The sequence below is a fragment of the Podarcis erhardii genome (genome assembly GCF_964252035.2).
Source record: "Podarcis erhardii genome assembly, chromosome: 6".
NCBI classification, from domain to species: Eukaryota; Metazoa; Chordata; class Lepidosauria; order Squamata; family Lacertidae; genus Podarcis; species Podarcis erhardii.
The window spans coordinates 63,252,749-63,271,079 of NC_138510.1; the positions used below are offsets into that span (position 1 = coordinate 63,252,749).

The 18,331-nt window shown below is 40.2% G+C and overlaps 1 protein-coding gene and 1 long non-coding RNA gene across 3 annotated transcripts in view; one reads left to right on the forward strand and one right to left on the reverse strand.

Annotated features, from left to right (window-relative positions):
• LEPR (leptin receptor) overlaps window positions 1-18,331 on the forward strand; it is a 66,077-nt gene that overhangs the window by 42,574 nt on the left and 5,172 nt on the right. For both annotated transcript variants that reach the window (XM_081867151.1, XM_081867152.1), the window contains exons 8-18: window positions 2,440-2,733; window positions 2,820-2,937; window positions 10,006-10,205; window positions 12,374-12,522; window positions 13,405-13,564; window positions 13,687-13,769; window positions 14,874-15,090; window positions 15,558-15,740; window positions 16,394-16,489; window positions 16,985-17,087; window positions 17,537-17,612. In XM_081867151.1, the coding sequence (XP_081723277.1) occupies window positions 2,440-2,733; window positions 2,820-2,937; window positions 10,006-10,205; window positions 12,374-12,522; window positions 13,405-13,564; window positions 13,687-13,769; window positions 14,874-15,090; window positions 15,558-15,740; window positions 16,394-16,489; window positions 16,985-17,087; window positions 17,537-17,612 (1,679 nt within the window). The remainder of the gene's footprint in view (window positions 1-2,439; window positions 2,734-2,819; window positions 2,938-10,005; window positions 10,206-12,373; window positions 12,523-13,404; window positions 13,565-13,686; window positions 13,770-14,873; window positions 15,091-15,557; window positions 15,741-16,393; window positions 16,490-16,984; window positions 17,088-17,536; window positions 17,613-18,331) is intronic.
• The window catches only part of LOC309344669, a 50,330-nt gene that overhangs the window by 16,606 nt on the left and 15,393 nt on the right, over window positions 1-18,331 (reverse strand). The window lies entirely within an intron of this gene.

Consider the following 18,331-nt stretch of genomic DNA (forward strand, 5'->3'; position numbering starts at 1 on the left):
GTCAGGAATGCTCAGGAGATTGTTTTGCAAACTAGGCACACACAACACATTCCTGAATGTGTGTCCCAGTTGTGGGAACACAACCTCCCCCTCACAAACCACATTAGCTTTCTGGCCCGTAGCAAGACTTACATGTTTTTTGTTTGAAGCCCTAGCATCAGTTAGCAATGCTTTTCTTTTACAAAAGGTTTGAGAAGCTCCACTGTCCAGAACCCACAGCTCTTCATTTTCTTGACCATCTGCAGACACCCAAGCGGTAGATTCTCTCTGCTGCCTCCTGTGCTTCTGCTGTTTTTGTTGTTTTCTCGGGCAGTCCCGAAGCAGATGTCCACTGGACTTGCAGCAAAAACACCTTTTTACTCTGTTGACCACCGGCTGGTCTGCAGCAGCTCCTCCTGGCTGTTTCTCCGGCTCCTGACACCTCTGCTCTTCCCGGCTGTTGTTCCCTCTGGGATGCACCAACAGCTGGGCTGAGGTCATCTTTCGCTCTGCACGCCTGTCCTCCTCTGCATACAACCGTCCAGTAACGTATTCCAGAGTCAGCTTATCAGTCTCTACCGACTCGAGGGAATTGACCAGCATATCATAGCTGTCATCAAGGGAACTCAGGACTATAAAGACTTTGTCCTCTTCCCGCACAGGCCTCCCTCTTAAGGCTAGCTCCTGGAAACAGCCTGTTAGGAATTTTAGGTGGTTCACCAGGGAGTCCCCCGGTTTCTTCCGACACCGGTACAGTCTCCTGGTCAGTGTTATCAGTGAGCCAGCTGTCTCTCGCACATGGACAGCCTTGAGCGCATTCCACGCCTCACTTGCCGTCACCTTATCAGCTACGTAGACTAGCTGGCTGTCGTCCACTCCAAGGATGATCGTAGCCAAAGCTTTCTCATCCTTTTCAAGCTGGGCCTCTGCAAGTGCCAGCTTTTCATCGTCCTCATCCCACTCAGGGGGCTGCGGTGTAGTTTCCACCACATTCCACAGGCCCTCACGCTTGAGGAAGTGTTGCATGCGGACCGACCAGATGCTGTAGTTCGTGGCTGTCAGCTTCTCCAGCAACACGCTAGTTCTGGACTGCTCCATCCCTGCAGCTCACCTCCAGCACCCACGGCTAGATAACTGCCACCTGCACTCTTGCGCAGCGGAAGCGTGCTGGGCCCATAACCCTGTCGCGTATTCCACGCGGCGCTTTCAGCAGAGACGCTAAGAGTTCCAGGTTTTTCCAGTGCAGTCTTTTTTAATGTGAGTTATATACAGGCATTTACAAAAGAAACAGTCCATACAGAGTACTTACAAACGAATACTCACCACCACAGCACCACCACACTACAGCACAACCACCACAGCAACCACACCCACTGTTAAACAGGCTTTCCTTTTAAAACAGGTGATAGCCAATCACACTAATCACACTCCTGCTGAGTCACTCTGACCCAGCAGAGTATTGCATCATCCTGTTGAAGCCTGCAGACTTATCCAGGATCCTGCGAATCCCAACAGCCTCCCCATTTTATAACAACTCTGTGAGGTACATTAGGTTGAGAGTGAGTGAATAGCCTATGGTCACCCAGTGAGCTTCATGGCAGAGTAGGAATTTGAACCCAGGTTTCCTAGGTCCTAGACTAACACCCTTGCCGCTACACCACACTGGTCCTCTTAAACGGACAAAATGGTTTCTCCTTTATAGAGTGGTATACAATACAGAAAAACTCTGAGCCCTTTTTTCAGTGTATGACTCCTTTTCCAGTACATGTAGATGCCATTTCTTGTTTGCTGTTCTCTGTATCTTATGTATGCTTTCACTGAATAGTTAAATTGACTGAACTTTCCACCTGTAGCTAAACATTTTACACACACACACACACACACACACACAGTGTTTTATTCTGTAAAAAATGTTGAGGCGTACTCTCATTTTGACTCAAGAAAACAACCATTTTATAGTTCAAATTGGGAAAAGTAAATACAGTAAATGGACAAAAGTACAAAGAGTCACAAAATGTTTAGGGTATGCATCCCCCTGCATCCCCCCAGAAAAAAGCACTATATATATATATATATATTCATTTCATTAACAAAATTTATATACGATTTGATTATAATAAAACCTCGAAGTGGTCTGCAAAATAAAACCCTGAAATTATCAATAAAAGACAGTTAAAGATGATTTGACAACAACAAATGTCATTTCAAAAACAAATGAAAATCAACAATAAGCTAAAAACAGACTAAAACACATGTGACAGGTTGGATAAGCAATCTTAAACACTACAATTAATAAGAAAAGGGATATTCATTTTTTTCTATTGTAAATTATCATTAGCACTCATTATATATATATTCTAAAAGTTTACTGCACTGCATACATTTTGGTATGTGATTGTTTTCTTCCAATTTATAATGTTTGTCTCTATTGTCTTTTTTCCACTTTGTTTCTTGTAACAGAAGTCATGTATTTCCCTTCAAAAATCCTGGCAAGTGTTGGAACAAATGTTTCCTTTTATTGTATTTACAAAACCAAAGATAAAGTAATCTCATCGGAGAAGATAGTCTGGTGGTTAAATTTAGCAAAAGAAATCCCTAGGCATCAGTACACACTTGTGAATGACTACATTGGCAAAGTAACACTTGTCAACTTAAATGCTATGAAGCCTGGAGGGAATTTCCTCTTTAATGCCTTATACTGTTGTAATGAAAACAAGGAATGTAATCACCGTTATGCTGAATTATATATAATAGGTAAGATTCCTGCTTATTTTTAAATTAATGTTGGTAAATCCATTTTTTCTTAGATTTTCTGTTGATTAAGTTTGTCTTTTAAATAGATGTTAATATCAGCATCACATGTGAAACATACGGCAACTTGCAAAAAATGACTTGCAGATGGTCCACCAACACAGACCCACTGCTTTCGGAGAGCACTTTGCTGTTGAGATACTACAGGTACATGTTCATTTTAATCTGATGTTTTGTGAAAAGGTGCCACATTGGAAATGGTGGTGGATAAAAGCATGAAGCAAATAAATGTAGTTGAGCCTAGGACAGTCAAGCATCAGGTCTGAGGCCCACTTTTGCTAGATCAAAGAGGAAAGCCTGAGATGGAAAGTCTTATAATCAGGAAGATTAGTTTGGGAATTATTTTTTTATAAGTCTTTCCCCTGTTTCCAGTCTGGTTTGATCTTAATGGCAATGTTCAGGCTAAATGTTTACCTCATATACTGAGGTCCCAGGTTTGAGATTCACTAATAGGGTTGCCATATTTCAAAAAGTAAAAACCAGGACACCCCAAAAGTTGTTGAGCTTTTTTTTAGGAATTGACCAGTAATATCATAGAAAATCTAGACGTATGGCAGCCGTATTCACTAGAGACTTCATTCCTGATACTGCTGAGCATGCTTACTCATTGTGAATATATTATTGGCTCTATCACATCAGACTTTGCTTAGAGGAGGGGACTAAATCCAGGCATTCCCATGCTCCATTATCACTTGCATCAAGTGATCAGCTCTCTGATAGGACATTGCTGACTCTGTGTTCAGGCGTCAGTAAAAGGATTTAATCCAGCTAAAATTATTGCTAAGTCCTATTAAAATGAGACGTAAATTAGTTGCTACTCACTCCTTCCATTGCTTATAGTAGGACTTAAGCCATTGTCTTCTGAAGAGTGAGTAACTGACAATTTTCATTGTCAAGATTGCATCAGCTAGACTCCTGAAAATGTCTGACAGAATGTCTTGAATAATATCTATTCTTTAGAAGCTAAAGTGGTTACTGATTTTGTTTCTGGGATCAGTTCAAAACAGATGGTGTTCAGTTTAAAAATCCAAAATGACCAGCGTTGAAGGAACACTGCCACCCATATACTCCCTATTGTGCCTTGAGGGGGCATGGTTTTTATCTCCTTTTTTCAGGAGGCACAGTTACAAGTAACAAGTTCTTGGGCCTTCTCTAAGTAGCATGTCACCTCTGGAATTCTCTACAGGAGATGTGTAAGTAGTTGTCTCTAAGTCATAGTTTTAGTTTTAGTGTTCTGTCAAATCTGGGCCACTGTTTTTATCTCATGCATCAGTTTCACCAATGAGAACAACTTTAAACTATGCTTAGTTCTAACAAGCTAGAATCAAGCAATGGTGTATGATTCTGGCTTCATCACTAACCACTGTATCAACTAACGACAGTCATCCAAGTCCGGACATAACATGGAGCTGTGGTTAGTTTAAGACTGATCTCACAGCCAAGGCAGGATAGAAGGGGGAGTAGAACATATCTCCCTGGTAGCACTTAGGCTGGTTTAGGCAATACTGAACTAGTTGCACCAATGGTACAATTTAGTATAAAGCAGCTTCATATGTTCCTATGTGCCTAAGACTCATCCATGCATGTTTAGGTAATATGAAGCCATGCCAGAATTATGTCTGAACTGGCCAGTAGTTTCTAAATTACCATAATCTTGCAACACTGCACATAGTTCAGATAGAGACAATGTGTAGCAAACAAAGCAAATCCCTTGATCTTTACACTGATTTAAATTTTGCAGGTGAAATTCTGCAATGCTTTTCCAATGGGAGGTCAGTCATGAGTTGATGTTTATTCTTCCCTTGATGCTGGTAGTTGAAATATACTTTTCATTAAAAAAATAAAAAAATCCTGTGCTAAATCTTCAGAGAGAATTGTACTGATTTAATCTGCATTTGTTTGTCTGACATTAAGAGGGAAAATACAGCTAAATATGCCACTGAGGGGCCAATTAAATAAGCAATTTCCTTTCTGGCTGCCTGCTTGAAAGGTTTATGTGCCACAGGTATGTCTGGTCATTCTAATAATATAGAATATACTTTCAGTACTTAAAAACAACAACAACCAATCAGCCAATTTAAGACTCACCCATATATAGTGCTTCTGTCAAAGCAACTCCCTAGTTCCATTCCTCCGGGTTGAATACAATAACCACCATGCATATTTCTCCTTTTACTAACCACAGTGCTACTTATGCCTGTGCATACTTGGTTGGTAGTGGGTTAAAGGTTAAGAACCAGTGGCCCAGCTCACACATCACATTAAACTATAGTTTGTTTTTACCAGGATAGTACACTTGGTCAGACAGTCTCACTCCACTCCTCCCTGCTCCTGCTCCAGGAAACAAGCCAGAGTGTAGCTTATAATGAGAACTGAACCTGGGCTCATGGTTTATTTCACCCAAGAACAAATTTTGTTTATGTAGTTGTTGACGTTCATCTATCTCAGAAGATAATGGAAAAGTACACCTTCAGGGGTAAAGTAGAATCGTTGGAGAATTTCAGTGTTTGTGGCTGTGAAGATCAATACAGAAGAGACATGTTGTATTGCAGGTGTAGTAGATGAAGATATCTAGTTTTGCTGCTACAAGTTCAACATGGCGTTTCTTCTCTCTGTGTTTCTTCCAACAGTCATTCGTCCTCTGGTCACTGTTGTGAATATACAAAACTGTCTGTCTCCAGACACTGCAATAGTCTGCAAGGGATTCCCGTATGGCGAGGTTAATGTTGCCAGCCTTCATGTCCTGTTTGCAGGCATCTTTGTAACGCAGAGTTGGTCTGCTAACAGCCCTAATGTGGAAGCCAGCTGCTCTCCCTTGGGGATCCTGCCATCTTCCATTCTGTGGACATGACCAAGCCACAGTAGATGTCGCTGAGAACATGTTGGAAATGAGGTCTTAGGAGAGCACACATTTGTTTAAGACTCCACCTTGCCATGTGATGCCTAAAATCTTCCTGACACAGAGATATGGAAGGCATTGAGGCATTGCTCCTGGTGGGTGTAAGTTGCCCACGACCCACTTCCATAAAGCAGCATGCTCAAAACGCAAGCCTGGTAGACCTTCGCCTTGCTATGTTTGGTTATGACCAACCAACCAACCAACCAACCAACCACAAGTTCAGGTTCAAAGGACCCAGAAAGCCAAAGCCTGCATTGTTTCATGGCAGCAAAAGGGCCAGATAACTTTTCAGTAATATGGACATTATAGTTTCTTTTTATCTATTTTTTAAATGTGACATTGAAAGCAGATGTTTACAGAAGGATTCCAGAGACCCATATGAACTTACCTATTATGTTCCCAGTTGGACATTTTATATCACTGAGCACCAACTCCCCTTTTACACTAGCTCAGTACTTGGTTATGTCTGCTGCTTGCCACTGAACATAGGTTTGCTATGAAGTCTTAGTTAGAATTGTGGCCACAGTCATTTGGATTGCTAATTCTTATCTGATCAGAAGTGGGTGAACCTGCTAGGTGGGTTGAAAACACTTGGAGGGCACAATGGATATATTTCTAACCAGAGGCAAACAGTATGAAATAGACTAATGTTCATCAAAGCATGAGCTGGGTCATTCTAAGGGAGCACATATACTTGCTGCCAAAGTGGAGTGAGTAAGCAGGAGCTCACAAAGTGTTTTGTTTTGGAATAAGCTATGACTGTACTGAGAGGCAAAGCAGAGCCATGTGAGTGTAAGACGAAGTGGGAGGTCTAGACAGCTACTCAGCTTCACTGGGTGTATGCTAAGGAACTGTGCTTTTATAATATCAAAGACCAATATGAAGCTTGTTGGGGGACAGTCATATCCAGAGATGTCTATGTGCATGTGCAAACCACTTCACCTTGCACTGGGGGGTGTGGGGAAGATTCCTCAGCCCACCCCACAACTCCATTCTCTCATGCCTCTTGGTGTGCTGCTGTGGAAAGCCTCTGACCTTTTGAGAACAGAAAAGTAATGCCACTAGAAGATGCAGAAAGCCATTTGCAGTGCTTTGGATGCCTGCTTATAAGTCAATATGTTTTTAACTGTGGTACATTTGGAGACAAAGCAGGGCGTTTAACAGTGACAATCTATGGCATAGTGAGCTGGGAAGCCGCCAGGTAAACCTGCCTATCAAAATACAAACCTGGCAGTGTTTACATTCCTACTTCTAAGCATACTGTCAAAATGCAGGCCAAATGTGTCTTTATAGTAGAACCTCTACTTATGACCGCCTCTACTTGGACCTGATCCAAGTTGCGACCGTGGCAAACTCGGAAGTAAATACTGGGTTTGCCGTGATTTGCCCATGCGCAGAAGTGTGCTGCCGCCAAATGCGCCTGTGCACAATGGCACTTCTACCACCAACCGGATCGATTTATGGATGGACCTCTGGAACTGATTACATCCATAAGTAGAGGTTCCACTGTATATCCTAGTCATTCATTCACCAGGTGTTTCTCAAATTACAGTGGTGTTCCACCCCAAAAACACATACTGTACTTGGGAAGCATGTGAGAGGCAACACTGTTGGACTTGATTTAATGAAGCTATAACACCAGGTTGCTAACATTTCACAAAGATCCACTGCAATTAGCATACTGTTACCATTTGTTATGAGCTGAGGATTTGTCAAATGAACCAGTGTGGTGCAGTGCTTAGAGTATTGGGCTCATATGTGAGAAAACCCGTTCAAATCCCTTCTTATGGGAAATCTGGGCAAGCCTCTCAGCCTAACTCACTCTCAAGTTTATTCTGAGGTTGCAGACCCAGGTGTGAGCATCTCCTAGAATTGAAGGGATACATATGTCATTCAGCCCAGACACAGATATCCGGCACTGACAGCCTTCTGGCGGTTCCCACGCTGCAAGAAGTGAAGCTACAGGGAACCAGGCAGAGGGCTATATTGGTAATGGCACCCACCTCGTGGAATGCCCTCAGATGTTAAGTAAATGAGTAATTATATAACATTTAGGAAACATCTGAAGGCCGCACTGTATAGGGAAGCTTTTTAAGGTTTAATGTTTTACTGTGTTTTATATATGCTAGAAGCCGGCCAGAGTGGTTGGGGCAATCCAACCAGATGGGCAGAATACAAATTAGTAGCGGCAGCAGCAGCAGCAGCAGCAGTACCATGTCAATTCTGAGGTTTTCTGCCAGGGAAAGGAGTATTAGATTTGGCTCAAAGCTGCTCGGCTGTGGGATCTCTGGGTAGGCTCTCTCGCCACCTTCAAAATGAAATTATTATTTACCTACTTCACCTAATTGTGAAGAAGAATAAGACAAAGGATTGTGAAGTATTCTGTGTGCTAGAAAAGCTTTATAAAAATAAATACAAGTTTTATTTAAAAATTGAGGGTAACATATAGCCCTGAATAATTTTTGTTCATGAGTACACACACAAATGAAAATATGCTACCAATGAGTGAGAAGGAAATTATGAAACTTGTCTCTTCCCCAGTTTGCACAGCCTGCAAAAAAGTGTACAAAGAGAATAGTATAGCTGATTCATGTTTTATAAAAATTACCCAAGAATCTGTATTTTGAGCCATCCATCTACCTTGAGAGATTCCAGATAGAATTGGTAGTTTTGATTCTTTACAGCAGGAATGGGGAACCTGGGATCCACCAAGTATTCATGGGTTACAGCTCCCATCATTCCTGACCATTGACCATGTTGGCTCAGCTGATGGGAACTGAAGTCGAACAACATCTGGAAGGCCCCAGATTACCCACCCCTGCTTTCCAACATGCTCTTAGGCCAGTATTAAAATAATTCATTCATATTCCCAACAGGATGTACATTAGAGCCAGTTATTATTATTATTTTTTGTGTGGCAGGGTTCCCAGTGACTTAAACAAGCTGCAAGGCATGCTCTTTTTCTAGTGAAATTGCCAATACGTTGCCCATTGTTGAATGACTAACATGAAACTGAATAGGAGCTGGGCACATCTTAATTTCAGAAAGCCTTCAAACTCTTGGCTTGGTCAAGTGGGACAAATCACATTTGTGATGTAAAACAGTAATGTAGGGAAAGTTTGTACAGGTGTCTGCTTGCGAGATGGATATGGATCTGTCACAAGGTCTGTGCATTTACATCTATCTTGTAATAGGTACATTAAGAATCTTTTTTAATGACTGTTTGAGTAGCCATGACCTAAAATGGAAATGGAGAGCAGCCTTGCTTAGCCTAAAGTACAATGACCAAGGTTGCAAACTGATGTGTTCCTGCAAAATTTGCCCGGCTCAGGTTGAATGTTTTGTATGTTAGTTCCTTAGACTACAGCCCAATAGTGCTTAATTTCTAAAATGAGAGGTACTGAGATCCCAAATAGACTTACCAAAGGGATAGTCAATGTGGTACCCACCAAATGTTGTTGGACTACAGTTCCCATAATCCCTTATGAGGCAGTTCAAAGTGAATAAATGCACATTACCATCGGAAGAGGGGATCCCTGTAAGAGTATTAAATCTGGAAATTAAAATTACCTAAATGCACCAGTGGCTTCAGGCAGTGTGGGACAAGGCAGTGATGCAGAGAACAGGTAAAAGAACATGGTGGGGATAGCAATGGCTTCAGTCTAGGCCCAAGCCTTGAAGCATGTTAATATGAGGGTGCCATTTCAATGCAAAGAATAACACACAGCTATGTCAGTATAAGCTCATTGCCTTTTTGAGGTTCCATTCACTGACCTAGAAGGCTGTAACACCCCCCCCCCCTGCCATGGATAGTGGTTATAGGTAGCCAGTGGGGAGATATAAACATTCACTTGCTTCATCTATTTTGCATTCAAACTATCACAAGAATTTCCCTTGGATAAGCCCAACTTCTGTTTTGCAAGAGAATTCAGTCCCGCTTGCAAATCTAGCACCATGATACCTTTCATAAGCAAATATATGTTGGTGAAAAAGGTAATTTAACAGCAAAGAATAATTATATGTATGAGTTGTTATTCCCTTTTCAGTGTTCACAGGGATTGTTTTGGTTTTGGGAACCATTTTTAAATTACTGATTCTGAAAGAGATATTTAGTCCATTTCAGCTGAGTAGGCAGAGAGAAATTCTTAAAAACAATTTTTGTTAAATTGATGGGTAAAAAACATGGTGTTTGAGGGCTTTCTCATCTGTATTAGGTTTTTTTACAGCATATACAAATGACAGTTTTGCATTGTTAATCTCCAGATGCATATAATCTCATAGCTAAACTGAAAACAATGTTTTCATGTCTTTTTAAGGAGTGATGTGTATTGTACAGAGTCTCCAAGTATGCCTTCTGATTCGGAGGTAAAAGAATGCACTTCACAGAAGAATAATTCTTACGAGTGCATTTTTCAGCCTTTTTATCTCCTGTCTGGATACACAATGTGGATCGAGATTAAGCACTCACTGGGGACAGTGACATCACCACCAGTGTGTATCCTTCCAAAAGAAGTAGGTAAGTGAAGACATTTTCTGAGAATGGATCATTGATAAGTTTGGGCCTCCCAAGGTCTCCTAGCCCAGAGCCTCCAGTTGCTTAAATCTGGGCCTGCCTGGGACCTTCTGCATGCAGGGTAGATGACTCTACCTACCACTGAGCTATGGCCATTCCCCCTGGTGCTTTTGTACCCACAGGTTGCAGTATATTACCTTTCTCAAGGGACTTGGGCATGCTATCCAATTCATTAGGAGTTTCTTTCAAATGATGTTGCCAAGGAAAAGTAGTTTGTAAAGTAGCTTTTCACTTTTGTAGAATACCAATATCTTTTAAGAGGAGGGGGGATTCTGGACCCTAGCCACACTTTCAAGATGCATACAATATGGAAAATCCCAGCTACCCCACAGTAATTCAGACTTTAATTTGAAAACTGTAAATTACAGAACTATAATATGTTTCCTTCTCGCATAAGTGCCTTTGTGCCTGCCCCCTCCAGTTCCTTATCTCCCCCACCCCATACACACACACTATGGTCTCTTCTCTAAGCATTTGTTTCTCTTATGGTATTTAAATCATCCAGTCAATGATGGTGAGCTTGTGTGATGGCCAGTGACATCTGGTTTTATTAAAACTGAAAGAAAATTAAGTGTATGAATTACCACGGCATGCAATACTGTAGCTAGATATTTCCAACAATGGCTTTAATTTTCAATATTCCTCATCTCCTTTTCCATTTTCCATCACTTCCTTGTTACTTTTCCCTTGTTATAACTTGTCTCCAACTGAACATATATATTCATAGGGAGTACCATATATCCCCAAACTACACCCAGTTCATATGGATTCTCAGCTTCTTGGTGATGATATGCTTAGTATCATACCCAACGTTTCAGATGGCATGTGGAATAGAACATAAGGAATTATGAAAATTTTGAAAAGAAAAGCTGTTAATAACAACGAAATGTTCATGGCTTTAAACTGGGGCGGTACCACCCTAGTTATGGAATATGCCCTCCAAAGTGAGGCTCACCTCGTACCTATATTAAGATATTTTTGGTACCAAATGAAGACATTTTTATTCTCCCTGTGTTTTTACATTTTATAGAGCATAGAGTTCTGCTTCAGTGGATTGTTTTATTGAGATTGAGATTGTTTTATTGAGATTGTTTTATTGAGAGGAGACCCACTGAAATTAATGGGCCTAACTTAGTTATGTCCATTAGTTTCAATGGATCTGTTCTGTGTAAAACTTAGTTGAATGCCACACAATATATTTTAGCCCTTGAAACCATAGTTTAGTCCAGTTGTCTCTCTCTCTCTCTCTCTCTCTCTCTCTCTCTCTCTCTCTCACACACACACACACACACACACACACACGGACACACACATACCACGGCCATCCTTGTGCTTGCTTTTTTTAAACTGGTATTGAAAAACATCAAAATTACTGAAGTACCTACAAAACAGTTCTTGCATGAAGGAGTGCCTCTCCTCATACATCAGCCATCCCTACATCAGGCTCTCTTAAGATCTTCAGAGGAGGCTCTTTTCTATGTTCCATTGCCGGTGCAAGTTATTAATGTTGTGGTGAGGAAGACAGCCTCTCTTTTGTGATGGCACCACAGCTGCAGAATGTTCTCCTCATAGAAGCATAACTGGTGCCAGTGTTGCACTGATTCTGGCTCCTAGTTATCTATCTACCCAGGCATCTTAATGTCTTATACTTGTGATTGTTGAAGTACTCTGCTGATTTGGCTGTCCCTGTTTCTGTCTATGTTATTTGCTTTGCTGCATTATTTTGGCCTGTCCCATTTTATTCCATGCTTCTGTATAGCAAGCTGGCATCAGAATGAGCGAACATGGTGTCCTTCAGATGTTTATGGACCACACTGACACCATCCCTGATCACAGGCCTTGCCACCTAAGGATGATGAGAGCTGGAGTCCAACAACACTTGTAGGGCACCATTTTGGGTACCAGTGTATAGATGATGGTCAAGCTATAAATATTTTTAACAAAATGTAATAAATGAATTGTTAAGAAGACAGAATACAGCTATAATGAATATATATTAAAAAAATACATTGCTCTAATGCCAGTTTGGTAAGGAAGAACTGACACACAGCTTTATAGATTCTATTAGCGACCTCATAAACCAGTCAAATTTATTTTGTTTAACTTTCTAGTGAAGCCGTTTTCTCCCTCCAGTGTCAAAGCAGAAATTACAGGGGAAGCGGGACTGCTGAATGTGAGCTGGAAAAACCCAGAACTTCCAAAGAATGATCTCCAGTTTCAGATTCGGTATGCTGTCAACGGAACAGAAATTGCCTGGGAGGTATGGCCACACTTAATCTAAATTAGCCTGTGCATCATGAGATGCAAGGGTGCAATGGCGTTTTGCTGCTAGTTTGTAAAAATGTGTGGATTCCAGCATTTGGTTTGTCTAGCAAAATAAACATTTGTGACATGCCTATCTTCAGTAGATCAACTTTCATCCATTGTGTGTGAGGGAGGGGGAAACGGGGGTGTATTTTCCACGCCAATGAGATTTCCATTATATGATGGGTTATTTTCAATTATGAACAATTACAAACAAAAACTATATTTTAAAGTAAAATGTAATGAAAATATTGTAATCTTTCTTTAAGAAAAACCCACAACTTTATTACAACTGAGAACCAATGCTAATAGTTTTGTGGGGTGTTTTTCTAACTTCTGGTAGAAAGTTGCCCTTGGTTAGATAAATATCATTTGTGCCAATCTGCTGAAACCCCATAAACTTCATGACCTTTCTTGACCTCCTTCTGCCTATTTGTCTATGAAAAAATGATGGGATGTTTTACTACACCAATCTGTTAACATTGGCTGGCTTAGTAAACACACACAAAGACAAAATTCATTGCATTTCTGGTGCAGTGTTTGTTTGTTTGTTTGTTTGTTTGTTTGTTTGTTTTCAGAAGGAAAATGGAAAGTGGTAACTGGCTGAAATTTGGGCATATTTTACAGGTGACAATTTGTGACAGTGTCCAGGGAGAACTTTTCTTCAGGTCAGCTTATGTGTGACTTGCACAATGAAAAATGCACTGGGGAGTGCTTTGGCCCCTACAAATTGGATGAAGATTAAGTAGCAGTTAGCCTATTGAAGATTTAAGATCTCGGCCTGTCACTCAGAAATGATTTTGTTTGTTACTAGTTTAAACATCCTTTTTTGTTGCAGGTGCAGGAGGTTTCTGATCCATTAATTAGCTCTGCCAGCACAAAGGTGCAGGATCCCTGCGCAGTATACGTCATTCAGGTGCGCTGCAGTGTGATTGATGGAGTGGGCTACTGGAGTGATTGGAGCAGACCCGCCTATACAGTTGTTAAGGATATCAAAGGTCAGTCAGTGTCTTACCTGTATGCTTTCAGTTTGTTGGGGTTGGTTTTTTTTGTTTTTTACTAGATTTATAACCAGATAGGCTGTTGTTTGCTTCTTACTGTATTCCCCCCCCCCCCCCAGCTCCCTTGAGAGGACCTGAATTCTGGAGAACCATTAATGAAGATTCAACAAGGAACCAGAAAAATGTTACTCTTTTTTGGAAGGTAAATCAATGGAGGAGGGTAAATGAGATATTTGAAATCTATTTCAGGTTTGTTTTTTTGTGCGATGTTCATGATATATATTGTGGGTGTTGGCTGGCTTTGAAGGATACCAGACCTAAGACACTGGTAAATTCTGTTAGCAAAACCAGTGAAACATAGGTTTACAATAGAGCTCTGTGACAGATCAGAATATGATGTTTGGTGTGGGGCAGGTGGTAATGGCTTGGAGAAAATGGCCTTGCAAGCCAAATTAGGATTGTTGTCTGTCTAATTAGGCTTGTACATCAGAGCTTACCATGAAGATCATCCCATGATGATGACCCGCCACTCTAGGCTGACAGAAAGCTTCCCATTAGGCACAGGAAAAAGATCTCTAACAAAGAAAAGAGCCTCTTGAATCTCCAAGTGCCACCTTTTTAATAAACAGAAACATTTTCTCATGAAGAATGAGAGAATCTGTTTTTGGACATGGTCCAATCCCTGTTGGCCAAAGCTAGCAGGGGCCTGGCAAGTAAGAACTATTCATAGATTATTATTCAAAAGGGGAAATTGAATTAAGTTAATAGCATTTCAAGCACCCTTACTGCACAGCCTGCCAGGATGTCAGACATTCCCTTAACAATTCACAGGTCACTCATATTTGTTAACATCACTTATCAAATAGGAAGAAAGGAGGATGATTTGGTAGGTGTCTGATTCTGAATGACAAGCATTAATTCACAAAGGAAAAGGCTGTTTAAAATCAGGTTTCTTATGTAAAATTTATTTCACCAATTAAAAACCCAAATACTTCTCTTTGTGCTACACTACACTTCATACTATAAAACCTAAGTTTGATTATTTTAAACCCAACATTGCTTGCCCGGCAAACTGTGTTAAATATTTAAATTTATATTTATTGGTATATAGAAGTAATCGAAGGTGGACTGTTATAGGCAGTTATGGACAGATGCATGGTAATTATTATAAACTGTAGCTTTTAGTCTTGCTAACATAAAAATGAGATACCAACCCTCAATTGCTCCTTAAAAAAACATACAGCTCTGCCCAAACCAACCTCAATCCACAATTGAACTGCCTAACGTATCTGAATTTTTCTTACAGCCACTGATGAAGAATCTTTCCTTATGCAGTGTGCTAGACTATGTGGTTGAGCATAATACTTCAGAAAACATTACTTGGTCTGACTATGTAGAAAATGATACTGCCTACACATTTTCATGGACGGAGGATGTACATGCCATTAAGATTCTAGCTGTCAACTCAATTGGAACTTCCTCAGTCAATTTCATTTTAACTCTATCACAACAAATCAGCACAGGTAAGAAAACCATTTTTTTTATAGCTTCAAGTATTGTTAACTCAGTAATCTAGTTTATAATAAACCATTCTCATTTTGTAATGTGTTCATGTTTAGATAAGTAGTTATTTGAGTGGTAAGGCCATGTTATTGCTCTTCTACCTATTTAATCATATGAGTTTCTGCTGCCAACAGAAAATTAGGAGGCAGGGAAAGCTAGGCCACATGGTTCCTGCCATCTGGGCAGGAATTTGGGTTGGGGGTGGGGAATGCAACTTTCATCATGTGCCTCCACATGCCTAAAAAAGAAGGATCTTCATGGTGCTCCGGTTTATTTTCTTGTGAGCTTTTCCAAATTTTTAACCTGCAGGCTAAAAGCAGCAGTTGAAATATACTTCACTCTTCTCTGTAGCATCTGATGAGTTCTCTCCTAATTTGTAAGGGATAATGTACCTGATGACCAACATGCTGTTTTCCTGTTTTGTCAGTAAACATTGTGAAATCTCTCAGTGCCTACCCAGTGAACAGCAGTTGTGTCATTGTGTCCTGGACACTTTCGCCTGTGGCTTATATAATTACATCTTTTGTAATTGAATGGACAAACTTAAACGAAGAAGAGCAGATTAAATGGATTATGATTCCCTCAAATGTTAGGAAATACCACATTTTGGGTGAGTTTGTACTTAAAAATCTATTACAGCTTCTCTTGTGTTTCAATATCTTCCCACCAGTATTTGATTATAGATAAAGATTTACTGCAAAACTGTAGAGGCTAGCAACTATTGTACATTTAACATAAATTCCAAAAGGTCTCCACAATAGCCTTTTATTTAACATTGACGTACAGGTTTCCTTTCCTTTCCCTGTGATAAATGGTATACTTGGTTTCTTATAGTGCAATTTGCTCTGTTAGAAATGGTGTTTCCCAGCTCATCTTTGAAATTTATTGTGGATTATCCTTCTTAAGACAAGACTGATACAGTAACTGAATGGTCTCTGTGTGAGATGAACAGTTACAGAGGATTGTTATGTGTAGTGACTTTTTATTCTTTCCTAATTTCTAAAGGCTGTAAAGCAGGGATGGAGAACCCATGGCCCTGCAGATGTTGTTGGGTAACTGCTCCCACTATGCCTAAACAATGGACTTGCTGGATGGGAGGAACATATGAAGGAACACATTAACCCTAATGATAGAAATCAAGAGAGATGCTCATCTTTCAGCGTTGCAAGGCCCACACTGTTTTACGGATTTTTATAGATTAGGAATTGTTAAGAAGTTTTAGTATGCCCAAATTAAAAATGTGCTGTGTTGTCTTTGTTCCAGATAATTTCATTCTTATTGAGAAATACAAATTTAGTTTGTTCCCAATAATTCCTGAAGGAGTAACAAAGCCCACAGTGACATATGGATTCTCCAAAGGTGAGCAACTGGCATTTTTAGTAGACTTTTCCTTCAGACCAAGATTTCTTGCTCTAACTTTTAATGAGAAAAAAAAATCAGATAATACGTTGGGAATGGCATGGCACATCTCGAGTCTTGATTATGCCAGGAAAATTCAATAATTTTTAAATGAATAATCTTAATGATCTGTAAGCAATTCCAATCTCTCTACTTAAAGCATACATGAGCATTTCATTATTTTTACTTAATTGCACGGTTTCAAGAGAAGAGAAAGGGAAAGTCCCATTGCATGAGCAGAATGCCACTCACACAACTTTGGATACAACTCTATATATCCAAGTCTCATTTAACTTTATGGAATAACAAATCAAGTTCAACTGTACGAGCTGATGCAAACAACCAAGTCTGCAATCTTATGGTCACTTAATTGGGAGTAAAGTTCATTCTGTAGGATTACATTGTAAATATTCTCTTTAGTGATAGCTGTTTTAAACTGCTGGGTCTTATTTTCAGCTGGAATTGAAAAACAGAATGATGTGAACTTCTATGTGATTCTACCCCTAGTTATTTCATGCTCCGTTTTGCTGCTTGGAGGTCTTTTGATCTTGCACCAAAGGTAAACCTTTCCTGTATTGAATCTGTTCGCAAGTTTAGATTGAGATGAATAATTTGAAAGGTGTTATAGATTAATCCCTGGAAAGGCAATTTCCAGTAGCAGACAGCAGGGGCGGGGGGGGGGGGGATGACAACAGTGGTGCTTACTTGAGCTCCCGCAAGTGTGCCACTGCTGCTTACTGGGAAGAAGAGTGAAAGGAGCAAGGAAACAGGAACATCTGTGTTTTGCAAGAACATTGGCACGTGTGCCGTAATGGCTATGCCATTAGGTAATTTTTGAAATTAGGTAATTTTTAAATTCAGTTGGCATTTTTAAAGCATCTGTAGGTGCTATTGGTTTCAAGATGGCTTCTAAAAAGAATAAATCTTTATTTGTGAAATAAGTATTCAGAGTGAAAAGTGATTATATCCTTCACTGTGCCAAGTCAATATCTTATCGGCATATTTCAGAATGAAGAAATTATTCTGGGATGATGTTCCAAACCCCAAGAATTGCTCTTGGGCACAGGGAGTTAACTTCCAAAAGGTATGGATTCCCACTTAAATATATTTCAGTGATTTGTGAAATTTGTGATTGAGCTTTATTTGCTTTTAACTAATTTATTTACTCATCAAGTTTTTTAACAACCCTGTAAATAATGGCCATGAATAAAGAAATGAAACTTAATCATGTGCCTGCTACTCTCATGCAAACTTAAATACTAGAATGAACGGGGCTTTCTGGAAATGAAAGCCAATGCCTACTATTAAATTGATGAAATTGGGTTCTACATGGGTTCCACAGGTACACATCCAACAAAAAAATGCCCTAATCCAGGGATCTTTTATGTGAACTGGAGACTCTCGTGTATGGAAAACTCTTCTCCTTCAAGGCTTTCACTTCATCACAAGAAGCAACCTCTCATGCTCACAGAAATATGTGCATGGCTCTCCTCTCTCCTTTGAATATAATAAGGTAGCCCATGTGAAGAGAATATTCTGCATGCAGTTGGTGCATAGGAAGCTCTTAGAATGAGTCCGACCATTTCACTCAGTATCTAACTTCCCCCAGCTTGGTTCCCTTTCAGATGTTGTTCAACTCAATATCCCATCAGCCCCAGCCAGCATAGGCAATGGTTGGGAATGATAGGAGTCCAACAACATCTAGAGGGCACTAGGTTGGGGAAGGCTAGTTTACACTAACTGGTAGGAGCTTTCCAGGGTTTTCACAGTAACCTTTCCAAATCCTACTGGGAAATGCCAAGA